Source organism: Arachis hypogaea, chromosome 15, assembly GCF_003086295.3.
Source record: "Arachis hypogaea cultivar Tifrunner chromosome 15, arahy.Tifrunner.gnm2.J5K5, whole genome shotgun sequence".
Taxonomy (NCBI): domain Eukaryota; kingdom Viridiplantae; phylum Streptophyta; class Magnoliopsida; order Fabales; family Fabaceae; genus Arachis; species Arachis hypogaea.
The window spans coordinates 135,815,574-135,836,356 of NC_092050.1; the positions used below are offsets into that span (position 1 = coordinate 135,815,574).

Here is a 20,783-nt window from a genome sequence, read left to right on the forward strand (position 1 = left end):
GCCCAATTTACAGTTTACCAGAATCTTTTTTTTCTCTCTGAACCATGAGCAACTAAACCTCCACTGTTAAGGTTAGGAGCTCTATCTATTGTATGGATTGATACTATTATTTTTCTATTTTAATTCATGTACTGATTTATATTTCAAGAATTGTTTTTGTTCTTTATCTTATGAATTTGGGTGGAACGGAAGTATGACCCTCTTTCTAATTGAGTTCTTGTATAACTTGGAAAAGCTCTTTACTTGAACAACAGCTTGAAAACAATTTCTCCTAAATTTCTAATTATCTGGACTTAACGGGATACGTGACATATAATCCTCTTATATTTGGGTAGTTAGGATTTCTGTGGCATATAAACTAGAATTGAACTTCACCCTCTAATTGGAATTAAGTGACCAAGGAATTAGCGGTTGATGAATTTTAGAGGAGACTAGAAAGGTCTAAGGAATTAGGGTCTAGTCACATATAGTTTGCCATGAATTAAATCTTGCATGATTAAAATAGTTAGTAAGAAAAGTCAATCCGGAAAATAGATATCTCTGAAGCCTTAACTGTTTCTCCAAATATTATTCTCATTAATTTACTGCTTGCTGTTTTAATTTCTGAATTACTATTTAATGCTTTTGAATACCAAAACACTCTTTTCTGTTTGTCTAACTAAGTGAATTAATCAATCATTGTTGCTTAGTCCATCAATCCTCGTGGGATCGACCCTCACTCACCTGAGGTATTACTTGGTACGACCCGATGCACTTGCCGGTTAGTTTGTGGTTATAAATTTCGCACCAGTTCCCAATAAAGGAGGTGTCATAGTGGTGAAGAATGAGAAGAATGAGTTGATTCCTACAAGAACCGTCACGAGGTGACGTATGTACATTGACTATAGGAGGCTCAACTCTGCAACAAGGAAAGACTGCTTTCCATTACCTTTCATTGATTAGATGCTTGAGAGGTTAGCTGACCATGCATTTTACTATTTTCTTGAAGGATATTCTGGCTATAATCAGATTACTGTGAACCCTAAAGATCAGGAGAAGACGGAATTTACTTTCCCCTTTGGGATATTTGCTTATTGGATGATGCCATTTGGATTCTGTAATGCCCTAGCAACTTTTTTGAGGTGTATGCTTTCTATATTCTCAGATATAGTTGAAAAGTTCATTGAGGTATTTATGGATGATTTTTGTGTTTTTTGGTAATTCTTTTGATTCTTGCCTGAAGCATCTTTCCTTGGTCTTAAAACGGTGCCGAGGAACAAACCTTTTTTTGGATTGGAAAAAATGTCATTTTATGGTAATTGAAGGTATTGTTCTTAGGCATAGGATTTCAATTAAAGGAATAGAGGTTGACAAAGCTAAGGTAGAGGTAATTGAAAAATTACCACCACCCACTAATGCAAAGGCAATCCGGAGTTTCTTAGAATATACAGAATTTTATAGAAGATTTATAAAGGATTTTTCTAAGATTGTTAAGCCTCTAAGCAACCTTTTGGTTGCAGATATTCCTTTTTGTTTTGATGATGACTATTTGCATGCCTTTGAGACTTTGAAAGCTAGGCTTGTCTCTGCTCCCATCATAGCTCCTCCTAACTGGGATTTACCATTTGAATTGATGTGTGATGCTAGTGATTATGCTATAGGAGCTGTCTTGGGGGGTAGAGGCAAGACAAGCTTATGCACGTCATTTAATATGTTAGTCGTGTATTAAATGATGCGCAAAAGAATTACACAACTACAGAAAAAGAGTTATTGGTTATAGTTTATGCATTTGACAAGTTTAGATCCTATTTGAGAAGAGGGTAGAAGATTCTGATTTGTGATTATTGAACCAATCCCAGAGAGAGACTTATTACACTTTATTTATAGACAAGGATTAGTCTAACTAACTTGTCCTAGCTATCACAATTATAACAAACTCTAACCGTTTCTAATTACACTCAGTAACTCCAACTAATTCTTACTGTTATTAGCTCCCTCAAACTTAGGACTTCACACTCCTTAATCCTGAGTTTGCGACTAAAATCATGGAACAACTTGGATGAAATTGGTTTAGGAAAGATATCTACCATTTTAACCGTGCCTAGGATATGACGAACCGCAATCTTGTCTTTCGCTACACTATCTCGAACAAAACTCAAATCTATCTCAAAATGCTTCGATTTTGAGTGAAGGATAGGATTCGCTGCTAGCTTAACTACGCTAAGGTTGTCACAGTAAATGAGAGGAGGAGTCTGAAGAGGCATGCATAGCTCATTCAACAAGTTCTTAAGCCATGTAGTTTCTCGAGTAAGTATTACGATCCCACGATATTTCGCCTTCTGTGCTGGAGCGTGACACTACATGTTGCTTTCTTGAGAACCACGACACTAAATTTGAACCATAAAAAATACAGTAGCCATCAGTGGACTTCTGGTCATCCGGATCATTGCCCTAATAACTATCTGTGTAGCAAGTAAGCTTGAAATCAAATGTAGGTGAGATGTGAAGACCATGAGATGATGTAGCACTAAGGTAGTGAAGGATTCACTTCACTACTTTCCAATGCGAGTCCAATGGACGATAAAGGAATTAACACACTCGATTCACTGCATAGGCAATTTGTGGACTTGTTACAGTGACATATTGAAAACTACCCACAATTGTCCTATATAAACTAGGATAAAAAAATGGAGAACCTTCTCATCTGGATAGCTCCCTGTAAGTATGATATCATCTACATAGACTAAAACAAATAATTTTTCTGAACCATCAAATCTGGTAAATAAGAAAACATGTGATTTTGTTGGTTGGAATCCAATGCAAAAGAGCGAAACACACTGTGCAACTTAGTGTACCAGGCTTTTGGGGCTTCTTTTAGCCTATATAGGGCCTTGGGAAGCTTGCAAATCATAGAGTTGTCTCCAGATTCATAGCCCTTCGACTGCACCATGTACACCTCTTTCTCAAGTTCACTATTGAGAAAGGCATTGTTAACATTGACCTGTCTTAGTGCCAGCCATTGGATTCTGTTATTAGCACTATACGAATGGAAGCAGGTTTAACCACTGGGCTAAATGTCTCTTTAAAGTCACAACCAAGTCATTCATGGAGACCGTGAATGACCAGACACGCCTTGTACTTCTAGAGGGAGCCATCGTCATTGAATTTAGCCTGAAACACCCGCTTACAACCTTTCACATTCTTATCAGGTGGATATTTGACTGAAGTCCAAGTAGTTTTGCGCATGAAAATAGCATATTCCTCGTCCATGGCATGTTTCCAATAAGGTGTGGCTAATGCTTGTTTGGCTATCTTTGGGACCAGAGATGTGTTGAAGACCTTAGGTTTGAAGATGCCAACTTTGGATCGTGTGGTCATGGGATGAGTGTTCACTGGTTGTGGTGGTTCCGAAATTTGTGAGTGTCTAAATGAGGTTGGGTTGACGTAGTCGTGGAAGAATGAGATGGAGTAATATGTAATGTTGTGTTTGAGTGAGGGGATGGAGAATTAATGGGTGGTGGGTTATGATAAGCGTGAAGTTGATGGTGTGTAGGAAGAGGAAGTGGTTGGTGATGGTCAGTAGTTGAGGATGAGGGTAGATTTGAAGACACAGTTTGAAAAGAGAAAGTGAATTCATAAAAAACACAATGTCTGGTGATAATTATTTTTTCTGAGAGAAGTAAACACCTAAAACCTTTAAGCTATGTACCATAACCAAGAAACACTGCTAGTTCAGATGTGAACGCAAGCTTGTGATTGTTATAGGGTCGAAGATGAGGAAAGCATAGACAATTGAAGACCCTCAAATTGTGGTAGTCAGGTTTATTGGAGAGCAATTGTTAAGAACTCGTGTTGGAAGAATGTTGATAAGTTAAGCAGCAGTCAAAAAAGTCTGACCCCAATATTTCAGATGTACACTAGCATTAGCCATGAGAGTTAGTCCCATCTCCACAATATGTTGATACCTCCTTTCTGAAGCACCATTTTGTTGATGCACATGAGAGTAGACAAACCTGTGGATAATACCCTGCTCTTGAAAATCTTTAGACAAACTAATATATTCCTTTGTATTATCACTTTGGAACATTTTGATTTTAGCATCGAATTTCAATTCAACCATACTTTAGAAATATTCAAAAACTGATTTGAGTTGTGATCTAGAGGAGATTAAGTATAGTCAAGTGAATTTAGAAAAGGCATCAAAGAATTGAACATAATATCTTGCACCATTTTATTTCTAGGAGTGGAGATGCAAATATCAGAATACACGAGTTCAAAAGGCTTATTATACACAGTAGAAGATGTGAAAAAAGGTAAGTTGTGTGATTTTCATAAAAATCTATCATTATATATATAAGGATAAATATTTGATGTTCATAAAATAACATATAAATATATATAAAATATAGGAAATATTTGCTTGATTTGTTAATTTATTGACAAATTAAATTTATTCGATAATTTAGATTAACCGATTAGATTTGAAAAAATAAAATACATCTAAATCAATTCTATTGCAGTTTGATATTGATTAGAATTTTATCTGATTAGTTTAATCTCCGATTCAATTTTAAGAAATTGGGACTCAGATCATATTCAACTTTCAATTTTTTCAAATATGCATGGATTAGCAGTGTTTTTGTTTTATATTATTATTAAAAATAATTTTACAGTTTAATTTATTTGTCAACGAAAGTTATGTATTAATCTTCAACATAAAATCTGTTTTATTTTAAAAAGAAATTTTAATTTAGGTAGTAAATTAATATCTATTTTAAAAAAACATAACAGGGGTAATATAGAATTTTTTTATTTAAATTAAATAAATATAAAATTTACGAAAATACATAAAATATAGTGTAATTACATAAATACATAATCTGTATCAGAAAAAGTTAAATAAGTACTAAGTACTCGAGATACATGCAAATAGAATCTGAGTTCAGTACCCGAGATATGTACAATGTGTAAATTGATGACTTAGTATCTGAAATGTGCTCGTAATTGGATTTGTGTTCATTTCAATAGTTTTTACTATTTTCATACCTTATAATAGTTTAAGTTAGAGTTCTTAAAATACACATGCCCCCAACAATATGAACGCGACAGAAATATCAATAGACTAAATGACACTCGCCACATAATGCTTTGCATTTTCATATTAGTTTTTTTCTCTTGTATTTTAAGTAAATAATTAGTTTGGTTGTTTAGACTTTATTAATTTAGTTAATGGTTTAGATATTTTGATTTTGTTAGTTAGTTTAGTTAATTTTTTTCTCTTAGTATTTTTAATTTGGTAATCTTTGTACTCTTTATCGTAGAAATTTTTGATATTTTTTTTGGTATTTTTATACTGTCAGTATTCATATTTTTGGTAAAAATATTATATATACATAAAAGTTTAAATACTAAATTAATTATTTAAGCAATTGTGTATAAATATTATTTAATTCATTTTAAAGTTTAAATTATACTTTTAATTTAATTTTTTTTATTTTGAGTACCGAGTGATTAGCCTAGATCAATCGGGAGTCATTATTCTATCCGATTCTCTTTATAATTATAAAAAAAAATTTAGTAATTAAAAAAAATTAATTAAAAATAATTAAAATTTATCTTATTTAATATTAATTAATTATTATATAAATTAATAAATATTAAATAAAATAAATTTTAGTTATTTTATTTTTGTCTTTCTAACGTTACTGAATTTATATATATACAAAATTTGTGTTGCAAAAAACTTGTGGAAAAAAGAGTGAAATTGAGGATATACCAATAAACCAATTGAACCACTACGATTTTTTTAATCATTTTAAATTTTTTTCATAAAATTATTAGCCCACTTTTGTTTTCCTTAAATCTTTTTTTTATTTTTGCTATTAGTGTTTTTTTTTTTTTGAAATTTTATATGCAGAGAAAAAAATTAAATAAATAAGATTTCTTTTATAAAAAAATTACATTAACTAATTTTATTTTATTTAAACCGATTAGACCATTGAATTTTTAAATGAGTCCCTCGACCAAATTATTAACGTGTCTGATTTTCAAAACTTCTATTTTGGTTATAAATAGTGATAATTAGTTATTTTAAATCATCATTTAAAATTATATTTATAGATTTTTTTTGTCACTGTTTTATAAAACTGTGACTATAATTTTTTTAGGTCATGCATCAAAACTCTAACTATAGACCATTTTAGGTTACCGTTTTATCAAACCATGACCAAAGATAATTTTAGGTCATATTTTAAAACCGTGACCAAATTTTTTTAAGTGAGTAAAACTCTAAAGTAGGAATGGCAACGGGTCTCCATGGAGCGGGAACATGCCCCCACCTCCCGCTCCCGCCACCCATAATCCATCCTGTCTCTGCCCCGTCCCCACGACGGGTAACGGGGACCCTGTATCCGCCGGGGATCGGGGATTCCGCAGATATCTACGGATTTTTTAATAAAAATTTTAATCCAGTTCCAATCTATGAATAGAAATAATACAATTATGTAGAACAATCAAATAATTTAAATTACATCATAATTAAACCAAATTCATTTCTAATTTTCATCCATTTGAAATCATTTTCCAGCAAAATACAATTCACAATATAATAAAATCAAACATATTCATATATTATATTCATAAAAGCTACACAAAAGATATATAAATCAAACATTAACAATATGTATAAATTAGAATAATATTTACATATATATGATAGATGATGATGATGATTATTGGAAAAGAAATAAAAACTTTTTGAATGATTCTATAATTAAAAGAATGCAAACAGCTTATTGGCTATTGATGATGGCAAATTGGCAAATCTGAAGAAGATGGATGCATAAGCATAGCTGGTGATAACAGATCTGAATATGCTGGTGATGGCAGAGGCAGGCTGGAGCAGCTTCATCTTCACGAAGTAGAGGCGGCGACGCAGGTGCAGGTGACGACGCGGGTGCAGGCGGTGCCAACGCTGTAAGACGCAAGCACGGAGCGACACCAGCAACTCAGTAAGAGGAAGAAGGTGAGCGGAGGCAAGGGAGGAAGGTGGAGGAAGAAAGACGAAGAGGGTGAGACCTGAGACGCGATTTAGGTTGGGATGTGAGAGTGAGAGTGAACTGATGAGAGAGTGAGGGAGTGAGGCAGAGGCGGCATGAGAAATTGAGGATTAAGTTTTTTGTTTCCATCATAATATATATAAGGATATTTATGTAATTTCATCTACACAGGTATTATGCGGGTATCACGGGGCGGGTACCTCTCTCCCTACCCCACCCCGTTTATTAAACGGATACCCACCCCCGCCCCCGCGGGGAGAAAATGATCCCCAAACCTGTCCCCCGGCGGGTAAATCTCCACGGATACCCACCTCGCCGGGGGAAATTGCCATCCCTACTCTAAAGTGATCTCTTAGATTGGTCACTTGCATTGAAAATGACTCCATGATTCTAATTGCACCAGAAAAATTTTTGAGATATAAAATATTGTACTACGTTGGTCTCCACTCCTTTCTGTCGAGTTACTCGTCATGCTGACACTTATTCTTCCATGTTGGATTAGACATAAAGAGCTGCTTTAGTTTTGTTACTAAATGCTTGATGAAATGACGTCATTTAACCTTAATAAACCATAAAATATCTATCCCAAAATAAGATGTATGATCGTTAAGGTTAAATGGCGTAGTTTCTTCAAGCATTTAGCGCCAAAACTAAAGTGACGTTATTTCATTTAGTCCAGCATGGAAAGGACATGATAGGTCGTCATTCACGACATGAAGAGTAACTCGATGGAAAGGGAGTGAGGACTAATGTGGTATACTTTTTTCAATAGCAAGGACATTTATGGTGCAATGGGATCTTAGGGTCCTTTTTTTATGCAAGCGGTCAATTTCAGCAGAGGTTACTTTGAGACTTAGCTCAGGTCATAGTTCCAGGTTTTATAAAACTATGACTATAGGGACCCTTTAGGTCATGCTTTAAAATCGTGAGCATAAACTGTTTTAAATCACGTTGTAACTGTAGATCGTTGTAGGTCACGGTTTTTAAAAAAATGATGACTATAAGTGTTCTTAAGTCATAGTTTTTAAATATGACAATAAAAAGTGTGACTTAAAACTTAAAATAATTTTATTAAAAATGTTAACTTTTAAAATTGTAACAAAAAATTTTTTACCGTGGAGAATTTTATTAGATTATGATTTTTATACGCTGCGACTAAAAAATCATGACCTATAACCTAAAATGTTGTATTGATTTTTCTCATATTTTTTGACGAATTATCAATCATCGAAGCATTCTGTTGGAAAAATATATACTAAGTTACTTTTCGAGAGGCAACAATTTTTTAGTCCAGTCAAAGATATGATTACGCGAGTTGAGAATTCAACAACCACGCCAAGTGAAGCATATAAACTTTGTGCATAACAAAGTAATGAACTCAACTTCACTACTCCGGTCTTTGAAATGCTTAAAAAATGAAGAAGAAACCATATAAAACATACCTCTTATTATCACAATATATATATAATTGATTATAGGTGATACATGTAAGACTCTGGATTTTTGAAAATTTAATTATGAGTTATTAGAGATTTTGAACTTTATTTTATGAATGACAAAAAAATATTTTAAAAATTCGAGCTGTTATCTTAAAGGTTTTGGCCTTGAGTGAGGCCAAATGGGCTAAAAATTGAATCGGGCCTTCAATTAGGCCCAAGGCCCAAGCCCATGACCTATATAAACTCTCTCACTTGCCAAATTCACTCATATTATATATATATATATATATATATATATATATATATATATATATAGAGAGAGAGAGAGAGAGAGAGAGAGAGAGAGAGAGAGAGAGAGAGAGAGAGAGAGAGAGAGAGAGAGAGAGAGAGAGAGAGAGAGAGAGAGAGAGAGAGACTTTTGTGACTATTCATTTACCACCTCAAATCACAAATCTCCTAAACCGTAGCTCCGATTGATGACCTGTTTATGGTTACGCATTCATCTTAACTTCCTCTTCAATTATCTCTAACTATTATGGTAAGAAACTTCAAAATTCTTGCTCCATTTTCTATTTCTCTTCTGAATTCGCGTTTTGGTATATGTTGGGTTAAAATATTGTGATTTTGATGTTTAGAAAAAATTTAATCTTAGAGTTCTAGCAGAATTTTGACCCATGAATACGTGGATTAAGGTTAGGAAACTCTTTTTTCTTTTGATTCTCCCTTGTATGTGCAAACCCTAGCTTGAAATGGTAAGATAATTGATGTAAAAAGGGTGTATGGGATAGCTTGGGTGCTTGGTTGATCTTGGTGTGAATTTTGGCGCTTGGGTTGATTATGGAGCTCTTGATGGAGGCTTGATGTCGTTGATTGAGGCTTGGGTATGATCGAGAAGGGAATCCAAGTGTTGAACAACTGCCGTCAATGCAACAAGGTAGGGATTTTTCTTAAAACCATTTCATTACTAAGAATTGTTATAAATCGATATTGATATGGAAATTATATTTTTGGTGATCATGTGAGTCTCATGAATTCGTATGTTTGATTGTTGTGGTGATTAATTAATTGGATAGTAGCTTGAAATATGATGTGTGTGTGTGTATAATTATAATAGTGTGATTTAATTGCCTATTATAATTATTGATGTGAGAGTTTGGGTCTAAGACCGTGATATGATGAGATATCCCCTATTTGGTAAGTTATGGTAAGTGTGTAAGTTTCATGTAGTTGAAATAATGAGTTTGGATTGATAATTGATGAGTTGTGCTTGTTATAAATGTATATTTTAATGATTTAAGTTATATGGTTTGAAAGTGGGTTGATTAGGCTTGAATGAGTAAGAAGTGATTGAGTATTGAGGAATATGTATTGTTGGTGTCTAGAAGTGGTTTGTGATGGTGTGGAATGGAGCAAATTGGAGATTTTATGAAAAATGTCATTTTGGAGATTTTAGTAAAAATGAGTTTTTGACCAATTTTGATGGGCTATAACTTGGCGCTCGAAGTTCGAAATTTGATAAAATTTGTCTTAAATTAAAGGTGATGATGAGAGCTTTAAAATGGCTTAAGAACAAAGAAAAATAGAGTTTTTTTAGAGAAAATTATGTATGATTGAAAGCTGGCATTAAAAACTAAATTCTGCAGAAATTGCAGAAAAGTGGAGTCATGCGTACGCACAACCCATGCGTACGCATAAAATTTAAACAGAATTAAAATGTGGTGGATTTTGCGCGTACACACCATGTATGCATATGCATGATTTGATATTTTTGGGTACACACGAGGCATGCATACGCACGACTGTGCAACCCGAATTGAAAACAAATTGAAAATATACGTACGCACGACTGCCCTATTCTTCAGAAAATGCTGATTTTAACTGTTGTGGCCTATCTTACCGGCATTTTTATCCATGTAACCCCCAATTAAGGTTCAATAACTAGTTTTTATACTTTGATATGAATGTGAGCATATGGAATAGATTAGAATGAGACATTTAATAAGATTGTGGATCAAATTTTAATGATTATTGAAGAAAGCTTGTGGTTGATGAACCTATTGAATATGAAATTGATTTAAAGATATTAATGTTGACTGATTATGGTCTGAATGATTGTAATGGCAAGAACGGTGGTGAATCCCGTTTGCATATTGATGTGGCAATGTCTCCAGAAAAAGGTGGTAGGACATTCTCCCTCAGAATTATTCTTCCTGGAGATGCGGTTGCGGTATGGAAGTGGGGAAGGTGGTAGGGCACTCTCCTTCGGAATGTTTTTTCACATTCTCTTTTGATTGTTAGTTGTAAGTGGGGAAGGTGGTAGAGCACTCTTACTCGGAATGTTCTTTCCACATCTTCTTTTGATTGTTGGTTGGGAGTGGAGAAGGTGGTAGGATACTCTCTCTCAAAATGTTTCTCTCACATCCTCTTTTGATTGTTGGTTAGGAATAGAAAAGGTGGTAGGACACTTGCCCTTAGAATATTTTCTCTACATCCTCTTTAAATTGTGTATGCTGAAAGTGAGAAAGGTGGTAAGACACTCTCCATCAGAATATTTCTCTCATGTCTCTCTCTGGTTGCAAGGTGGTAGTGCACTATCCCACGAAATTTTTCGGCATCCAGGAGAAGGTAGTAGGGCACTCTCCTACGGAATATTTCTCCCTGAGTATACCTCCAAGAGAAGGTGGTAAGGCACTCTCCCACGGAATTATTCCTCTTGGGGATGCGCAACTGAGAGACTAATCTGGGAGATGCCAATCGAATTTGGATGGGGTTCTGACAGTTTAACCGACACGTGAGCTCATGGTCAGTAGGACATGCATGCATCATACTGCATTTGTTTGCTATTGTTTGGGTGTACTTAAGTGTTTTGGTTTGCCTATCTGATGAATTCTATCTAACTGTTAATTGTGTTACTTGCTGTAACTGCTCTCTAATTGTGTTTGCCTTGTATTGTTTGTGCCTATGATTGATTCTGTCTTGAGACTAAGTATTGGTAAAAGAATTGATGCTTTTGAGACTGTGATTTCATTATATGTTGGGTCGAAGGTCATGATTTGGTTATGTTTTGGGCTGGAGGCTGAAATTTGATTATTTTGGGCTGGAGGCCGTGACTAGTTGGGCTGGAGGCCGTATTTTGATTAGTTGATAAATGTTGATATGGACATTGACTTCTGGTGGATTGTGTATTGATTGATTATGTGATGGGTCGAAAGCCATGATTGATTTGTGTGAGGTTTAGCAAAGTATGAAAAATCTAACTGGTTCAGTATAGAATTAATGAACATATACTTGGAACAGAATAATCATTCAAACAGCTAAGGTAACTTTTAAGATTTTATGAGAAAAATATGAATTTGGATTTTGGATGATAAACTGTTGGTTTTTAAAAAAGGTTCCTAAGACGAATGATGATCGCTACGATTGAAAACGGTTTTCTTTTATATATATTTTCTTATAACAATTCTAAAACTCCTATAATGAGACCGTTTGGTTAAGTTCTCACCCCCTATAGATTTCTCTTTTCAGGATGGATGAGAATTTTTATGGAATTTCTCCTGTGCCTCTAATTGTGTTGTATATTTATATATTAGTTATAGTTTTTCCCTTTTCCTTTGTTATTATATTTTCGTAAAAAGGGATAGGAGTTGTAATGATATGTACGTTTATAATATTTGTAAGTTACTTGTATGAGAAATTTCATATGTTTATGTATATATATGTATATAAAGATTGTGATTGAATTTGTTTATATATGCATGTTTGTAAAAAGAAAAAGAACTTTTGGTTTTTCAAAAAAACAGCAACACGATTTGAAGTTAAAAAGGCTCCTATTTTATTATTAAGTATATAAAAGTCATCGTAATATTCTTGCTATCAGAGTGGCACAGCCGGAAGCGTGACATTTTAGTAATAAAGGTGTTACAATACATATAATTGATTATAATTACATTAGCTATTTCATACTATATATAATCTCATTTATTATTATAAATATTAAATGGAATAAGTCATTATCATTTTTATTTAAGTTTAAATAAAAATAATAAAATATTCTATTTTACTTCTGACTTTAGAATTTAACGAGAACCAATAGCTACATATAATACAATTTCAAAATTTTGGTTTCTAATGTACCAAAATAATCTTGCAATCCTTGTTCTATTAGAAAGTTGTTATTCAATCTAAAATAACAATTCAGTAGATTTTGATTGAAAAATATTCAAACTCTCTCAATCATCTTCACGAATTTAGATATACTTCCATTTTCATATATTTTTTTAATAATATTATAGATAATCTTCGAATTTAGAAATAATACAAAAATTCTAACGATCACACTTAACGAAATGATTATACGTCAATCAAAATTCATTTTTTATATAGTGTAAAATTTTATTTTTTGTTATTATCAAGAATACATTTCTATAGCATCGGTGTTTAATTTATTAAAATCTATTCCATCACCTATATAATTTTATATTTCTACTCTGTACTAGGATAGAACCTGCATGATGATGGCACACTCCAAGAATGATAATAATGTGCCTTTTTGCCTTTCATGTTTTGAGGCAACGCCAGGTACTTGCTCCAATCCTCAAGAAAGTTGCTAAGATCATGGATTTTGTTCTTCAATCCAACACAACAATTAGCATGCATCGTACAAAGCTTGTTAAAATCCTTGAAGTACTCGCAAAATCCGCCAAAATATTCTGGGCTAAGAAACCTAATTTTCAGGTTCATGCTTGAGATTTGAGGGAGTCTTTTGATCTCGTTGAACACATCTTGATCATGCATGTTGGGAAAATCCTTCCTAGAATTGAACCAAATCTTGTAGAGCCAAATGGTTTTTTCATTGGATTTTACATAGCTGAACCCTGTATTTGGAGCGTTATCTAGGTCGGAGGAGTCGCCATTGAAATTATCACAAGAAGTTTGAAAATCTGCATCTTCTTGAAAATATTTGAAGGGGTTCCTTAGCCACATTATATCAGTATCCTGCAAATTAAAGGAAAACATAAAAAAAGTTCAAGAAATTGTGGCGGTAGTAGTGTTAAGTGTTAGGTGTGTATAAGTAATTTTCAACCTGATTAAGTTTCTTAATTAAGTTAGATGTCAAAACAATTCAAAACTTGCTACATTTCAAAATAAAGATTAGAATATGGGAAACAGTTAAAAATAGTTTTCATGCTTTTTTTTTTTTCTTAATCCTACGTAAACGCCAGTCATCATGAGTTATTATTAGTGTATATATAGAAAATTAGAAATTCAGGCTAGCTCCACAACACTAAAAGAATACAAAATATTTGGTTTTGAAATCAGAACAAACTGAGATATGACATTTAAAATAAGACACAGAAAATATAAATATAAAATTGATTTTTTTTTTGATATTTTGTTTGATACTAAATTAAATAAAGTAAAATAAAATAATAAAAGGTCTAATTTTTTTCTTAACACAATTTAAAAAAAAATAGAATGACAAAAAATATAATTATAAAAAATTGACAATAACAATAAAAGAGAAATAATTAAAAAAAAAACATAAATGGTGACTGCATTCAATGTTTTTATATTTTTTTTAAAAAAAATATAAAATATATTAATTTAATATTTTAAATATAATGTTGCTGTTTATATCTCATCTGCCAACAATAACATAATTTTGCATTGCTATATTTATATCTTAGTATCTTATATTTATAAACAAACATAATTAAATAATACAAAAATTATGTTATTTATATTTTTTAGTTACTACTTGTTTTATTTTATATTTTTTAATTATCGTTAAAATAATTGAATAATATTAAGATAATAAAAATATAATTATAATTATTACATAAATAAAATTATGAACGTTAGGTTAAATAAGTTAATTATAAATTATTATATTTTTAATTAATATAATATTACCGAAAGAATAATGCAAAGTAAACTCAAATTTATGATCAATTTCATAAACAATATAATGAAAAAAAATCACAATTATAAACAAACTCCATGACTACATATAATCAAAGTGGATATATATTTATAACCAAATAGAGATTCACAATTATGAAAAACAGTACGTACAAAGTCATGTTTGATAAAGAAATTGATTATTTGAGATAACAAAAATTGACGTACCGTAAAGACAAAGTTGTATCCCATTTGAAGAACAAAGCCAAGAAACTCAATTTTTCTCCACACAATGTGGAGGTAGTCTTTGGTCATAAAAAATGCTTCCTTTGATGTGGCATTCTCGTTCTTTGATTCAATCTGATAACAATGTGGGTGTATGGCTTGGCAACGTGCTTGTGCCTTTTGATCCCAATTTATTACCACCAAATGATTTAAGAAATTTTTTGTGTCGTTTCCAACTCGAAAACTCTCTCGAAACACATCAAATATTGAACCTGGTTTTGCCCATGCTTCATTCAAACTTGTGATGATAACTGTGTTATCCTTCATGGATGCATTTCTTAGAATACTTTCTAGCTTTGGTTCATACTTTTCCTGATAAACAGTTCAAATTTTGAGGAGAATAATATCAAGAGTTCAAATATCGAAATTCATCAGCATCTCAATAGTATCGAAATGAAATGGGAAGTGAGAAACACGAATAAAAGAAATTAAAAGTAAGTCATTAGTATAATAGGAATAAAAGAAAAACAAGAATAATAGTTATTAGGGTGGATTAGGAGTAAGAGCTCATAAGTTGATGTAGCAACGATTAGAATGACACATGATAAATGACAAATTTACCTGCAGATGTAAAATGGATTAGAGTAAAGAAAAAGTACAAGCCCAATAGTTTCAAGACAAAGGAGTGTAAGTAAAAGGTATCGATTACTCTGAGATATTTGAGAAATTTGTGTGATTATTTTATTTTTGACTTAAAATAAATAAAAACACATCAAATGAATGTTAATTGTTAAGTCAATATTTTTAAATAGTATTTTACAGAAGATGTATATACATGGTAAGCAACCTGTAAGATATAAAATTTCTGAAGAAAAAGAAGTAAAGTATACAGGTTAAATAGAGTTTTATGAGTTAAAACAAGTATCAAAAGTATGGTTATTCTTATTTCATTGAGCATGGTTTTAGAATATGTCTATTTGAGTATGTTCTTTGCATCACATTCATTGATCTATGATACCTGATTATTTATGCCTATGTTAAAGATTTGATCTTTACGGGTAACAATTGAAGATAATTATAGAATTCAATAACTATGATAATAATTTTAAAATGACTGATATGACATTGATATTTTATTTTAATTTTTCGGTATTAAAATTATTCAAAAAGATGGAGAGTTTTTTATTTATCAGTAGAAATATAATAATACCATTTTAAAAAATTTTCAAATGAAATATTCAAAATGATCATGAGTTTCTACTCTGATGGAAGAGAAATGTAACTTATTGACAAAAGATAAAGAAAGAGTGATAGATTCTACTTATTACAAGAGTTTGATTAGAAGCATCTCATAATAAACTACAATTAGACTAGATATTGTGTTAGGGTGTGTTTGGGGTTCACGTTAGGGAACAGAGAAGCTCGTTTGAGCGTCTTGAACGTTCTACTTTTATGTTTGGCAATCTTTTGGAACTCTCAACCCAGAAGTACTTATACATCTCAACGTACGTTTACCTGAAGCAAAAAATTTTAGTTTCTGCGTTTACATTGGGAAAGTTTGGCTACCATTAAGAAATTAGATGAGAATTTTTTTCCTTTTCTATCAATCTTACCCTTTATTTTCTTTTATAAAAAAGATCCAAGTAACCATATAATTTTTACTGTAGTTCTTTGTGTATGTTTTTCGTTCTAATTTTTTTTTCATACAAATTTATTTCAATCACCACCCAAATAAAAAATTTATTATTTTTTCTATCTTTTACTGTACTATATTTATGTTGTATATAAATTTTTTTATTTTTTTTATTTGATTTTATTCATATGAATTTTATTTACTTTTTATTATAATTTTTTAATATAATATATGTTGTTGATCGTAATTATTATATACTATGTTTGCATGATTTTTTTTCGTTTTTATTGTCCTTATGACTGTACTTTATTTTCGTCTTTATTATATACTAATTATAAGTAACAAAATAGTCATAAATAATAAAAGTTTATAGTACAAAATGATACTAAATTAAAGAGTACTAACGGTACTAAAAAAATTATAAAACATTTTCTTTTTTTAACATTATAAAATGTATAATACTATCTTTCATATTTTTATTTTTTATTGTATTTATTTTATTTATATGATAAATATTTTTTATATTATTTTTTTAGTGTTCTACTTTTTTATGTATATTATTATTTTTTATTGTTTTCTAGTTCATATGAATTTTTTTTATATATGAAATTTTTTATGATATTTTTTATTATTTTTTATGTATTTTATTAGTGTTTTATCATGTCTCTTAATAAGATCTATTCAAATATCTAAAGTAAAATAATAGAATAATATAAAAAAATTATCTAAATTGATGTCTCTTTTAGTAATTTTTTATCTAAAAGTGATTTTGAGTAGTATAATCCAAACAACATTTATTTTACTATAATCTATTTTAATATAAAGATTGCCAAACATAAATCACTTAACACAAACTTATTTTTCATCAAAATCAAGTTTGCAAAATCAATTTTATACAAACTATAGTTTTGTAATCCAAACATACACTTAGTAGTTGGATTACTTAACATATTTATAAAGGAGCCTTATTCCTACCATACCCAAACAGAAAAAAAAGATTTGTCGTTATTTGAAGGTATTTTAAATGATAGTATTCATTATAAAAATATTAATAAAGTAAATATTGTGAGCTAATGTTATTTAAGGTATTAACTATTAGTGGTTAGGACTTTATTACTATGTGCTCTACTAGGGCTTAACTACGTGCATTTCTAGGGTGCTGCAATCTTTTATTCAAACCGATCTCTTTCTCCTTCTCTCTCAAGCTTACCTTCATTTCTTCTCTTGTTATTCACGAAGCCCTTCTCAACATCCATCGTAAATTCGGGCGGAGAAAGAAATTCTCAACCTAATCATGGACTTGATGCTTGTTTTAAAAGCCTTTTAAAATTACTTTCTGTGACCAAAATAGTTTAAAACGTTGGAGGTAGAGAAGAAACTGGGTGAGAAGTTCAGTGGGATTCTTGATGTTGTCCTTTTTAGAGTTAGGATAAAAGAATTAAAGGTTTTAAAATTCTAATTAAAAGGGGGAGGAAAATGCGGGATAACACATGTGAATGAATGTTCTAAATAATAAATCTGTAGAAGTGAGTTTGAGATACAAACGAGTTGAAATTTTTTGCACTTATTGCACTCACTAAGGACATGACTAGAACAGTTGTACGAAATTTATGGATGATTTTTGTAAGACCCATCATTTTTTTAAATTGTTATTGTGAGTCAATTTTAATTTATTTATTCATTAAAGATATTAATTTTAAAAAAGTATTTGATTAAAGTTAATTAAATCAAATTTTGATAATTAAACTAAAATTTTTATTTAATTTTATTATTAGATATATTTAAATTATAAAATTTAATAATTTAATCATTTAATTTTTATAAATAAACAAAATCAATTATCTCATCTCTAATTCTTGGATTAGAGTATTTATTCGAAAATAATTTATAATTGATGAACAAATAATATTTTATATATAATTTTATTGAATTAAAATCGATTTTCAATTATTCTATTATCCCTATTTTTATTTGAAATTACTAACCTACTATAACCCTAACCCTAATTTCAAAACACACCCACAAAATCCTAACCTAACCACCGCCAGCCTCCTTTCCTTTTCTTCTCCAAACACACACAACACCAACATACGCACACAGTAAGAAAGAAAGAAACAAAGGGAGAGAGAGAGCGAAGAGGAGAAAAGGGAAATAGAGAGAGGAATCCGAGAGAGAGCAAAGGAGGAGGTGGAGGGGCTTCTGCCTCGCCGTCGCTTGCTGCGCCGTGTCGCGTTGCCGTCCAACCGCATCGAAGAAGGAAAGGCGTCGCCGTTGTGAACCCACGTCATTGTCGCCGTCACCGTCGAATGGGCCAGCCGAGGGAGAGTGAGAGATGAACGGGAGAGCTTGCAATGGAGACAAGAAGAAGACGTCGCCATCGAGCCGCCATCCATAGAGGTTCACGAACAGAAGGAAGGCGCGCCGTTTTTCCCAGAGCCGCCGCAGGAAGGATCGCTGTTTCGCGCCGCCACTGTGTCTTCTGCCGCCGTCGGATCTGTCGGCGTAGCCTCAAGGTGTTGCCGCCGTCGAGCTTCAAGGAGAGAAGAGGAGATCGCGGAGAGGGAGAAAACGGGATGGGACTCTGCTGTTGCTGCTTCCATGGCCACTGTTCTTCCATCCGTTGCCGTGGTTGTAGCCGCCGTGCATGGTCATCAGGAAGCACCGCTGGAGGTGCTGCAGTCCCTGTTCTTTCTTCCTAGTGGTCCGAGGCTATGACTGCTGTGGGATGGTCAGTATTGATGTCATTGTTGCGAGATAAGAATAGAAACGCAGTTTGTCGCGTAATTGAGTCGCGAACGAGGTAGGGGCACTTTTTTTAAACTCATTTTATTTTCGAGAATTGTTATAAATCGATATTAATGCAATATATATATATATATATTTGTGATTTCGTAAGTCTTATGGATTGATTTGAGTTGCTTTGGACGATTTTAATTGTTTGTTGTTGAATTATTAGTTATTTGAGAAGATTGAATACTTTGGGTTATTGAATGATTTTTATTAAATTGGCGGTTGTCGAATTTGTCTTTTTGAGATTTGGAAACAGTTTGATATTGAAAATGAGTCGAGTTATTGAAAAGGGTTTGAGACATTGAATTTGGATTGTTGATTTATCGAAAATGATTTCTGAGAATTGAAATTAATTTGAAATATTAGAATTGGTATGATTTGGAAATGATTTAAAAGAATTTGAGGAATATTTGGATAGGACCCGAAAAAGGTGGCAAGGTCCAATTTTTAGGAAAGGTACTGTCAAAATTTCTATAAAATCTAGGACTTATTTGAAATGGTATTTAGAAAATTATGTATTTAAGAATTATATTATTTTACTTGAATTATTTTAAGGAAATAATGAATTATGTTTTGAATTGAATTATTGGGGAAAAGAAATATGATTGAGATTTGATAATAATGATGATTGAATTTGAATAAAGGATGACGGGGATTGATTTTAAAGTATGATTTGTGAATGAATGTATGTTTGTGATACTTGGGCAGTAGCAAGGATTATTGTTCGTCCCACTTACTCCAGGTCAATGTTTGAGATACCTGAACAGTAGCAAGGATTGTGGTTCGTCCTGCTTGCTCCAGGTTGAGCTTATAAACACCCACCTGGGTAGTAGTAGCAAAGAGGGGGGGGTTGTGGCTCAGCCCTGTGCTTGCTCTGCGAAGGGTGTTTTTGTGCACGGTTAGCTACCAGGACATGTCGAGGTTGACTATATAACCAACAGATGATATTATAAGCCATATGACAGGCATGCATCATATGCATTTGTATGCTTTTCTTGAGTTTGAATTTGTTTTGGTTTGCCTGATTGTTAAACTGTTATTAACTGTTATCTAAGCTATATGTTGTAACTGCCATCTATACATGTGCTTTCCTTGTCTGTTTTGTCTATGTTTGTTCTGATGCGATACTTTTGAGATTATTGGCAATGAGATGATGATTGTGTTGATTAATTATGAGATGGGCTGAAGACTGTGATTGGTTTCTGATTGAGTTGTTAGTAAAGTATGAAAAATCAAGCTGGTTCAGCATAGACTTAATAACAGAAAAGAAGGGTAGAAAACTAATTGTGAATTTTTCTTGCAAGAAAAGAAGGGTTTTGAATTTTTGAAAAATTAAATATTATTTCTTTGAAAAGATTTTGGATGATTAACAATTGGTTTTAAAAAGATTCATAAGACGAGCGATAATCAGTGCAATCGAAAAACGGTTTTCTTTTAAATATCCTCTTATAACAATTCTTAAATCCTCTACTGAGAATCTTTTCGAGGATGATGTTCTTACTCCCCTACAGAAATTCTTTTTCAGTGACAGGTTCAGGAAACTTTAGCGTGAAACCACGACCGACTACAGAGCTTTAATGTATATATGTGTTTTCATTTCTATATTTAGTTTAGTTCTAGAATTTAATTTTCCCTCGACATTTATTGTTTGGTAATTAGAGGGGTAGGATTTGTGACTGAAGAATTGTAAATAAGTCTATGTATTTATTATTATGTGAATATGACATGTGATTGTGATTTTAAAATATAGACTTTTTG

The 20,783-nt window shown here is 31.9% G+C and overlaps 1 protein-coding gene across 1 annotated transcript; it reads right to left on the reverse strand.

Moving 5' to 3' along the window:
* Positions 1-12,958: 12,958 nt before the first annotated feature.
* On the reverse strand, positions 12,959-17,491 carry LOC112748988 (uncharacterized protein At4g15970-like). The gene is made up of 4 exons (XM_072218112.1): positions 17,446-17,491; positions 15,621-15,634; positions 14,606-14,974; positions 12,959-13,471 (listed from the first exon to the last, which is right to left on the reverse strand). Exons 1-4 carry the CDS (start codon positions 17,489-17,491, stop codon positions 12,959-12,961), a joined length of 942 nt encoding a protein of 313 aa, XP_072074213.1.
* Positions 17,492-20,783: the final 3,292 nt, after the last annotated feature.

Coding starts and splice junctions, on each gene's coding strand:
- LOC112748988 (XM_072218112.1), bottom strand. CDS start 17,491: ATGGATGTTGAGAAGGGCTTCGTGAATAACAAGAGAAGAAATGAAG. Junction 13,472..14,605: donor GATACAACTTTGTCTTTACG/GTACGTCAATTT, acceptor TTTAATTTGCAG/GATACTGATATAATGTGGCT.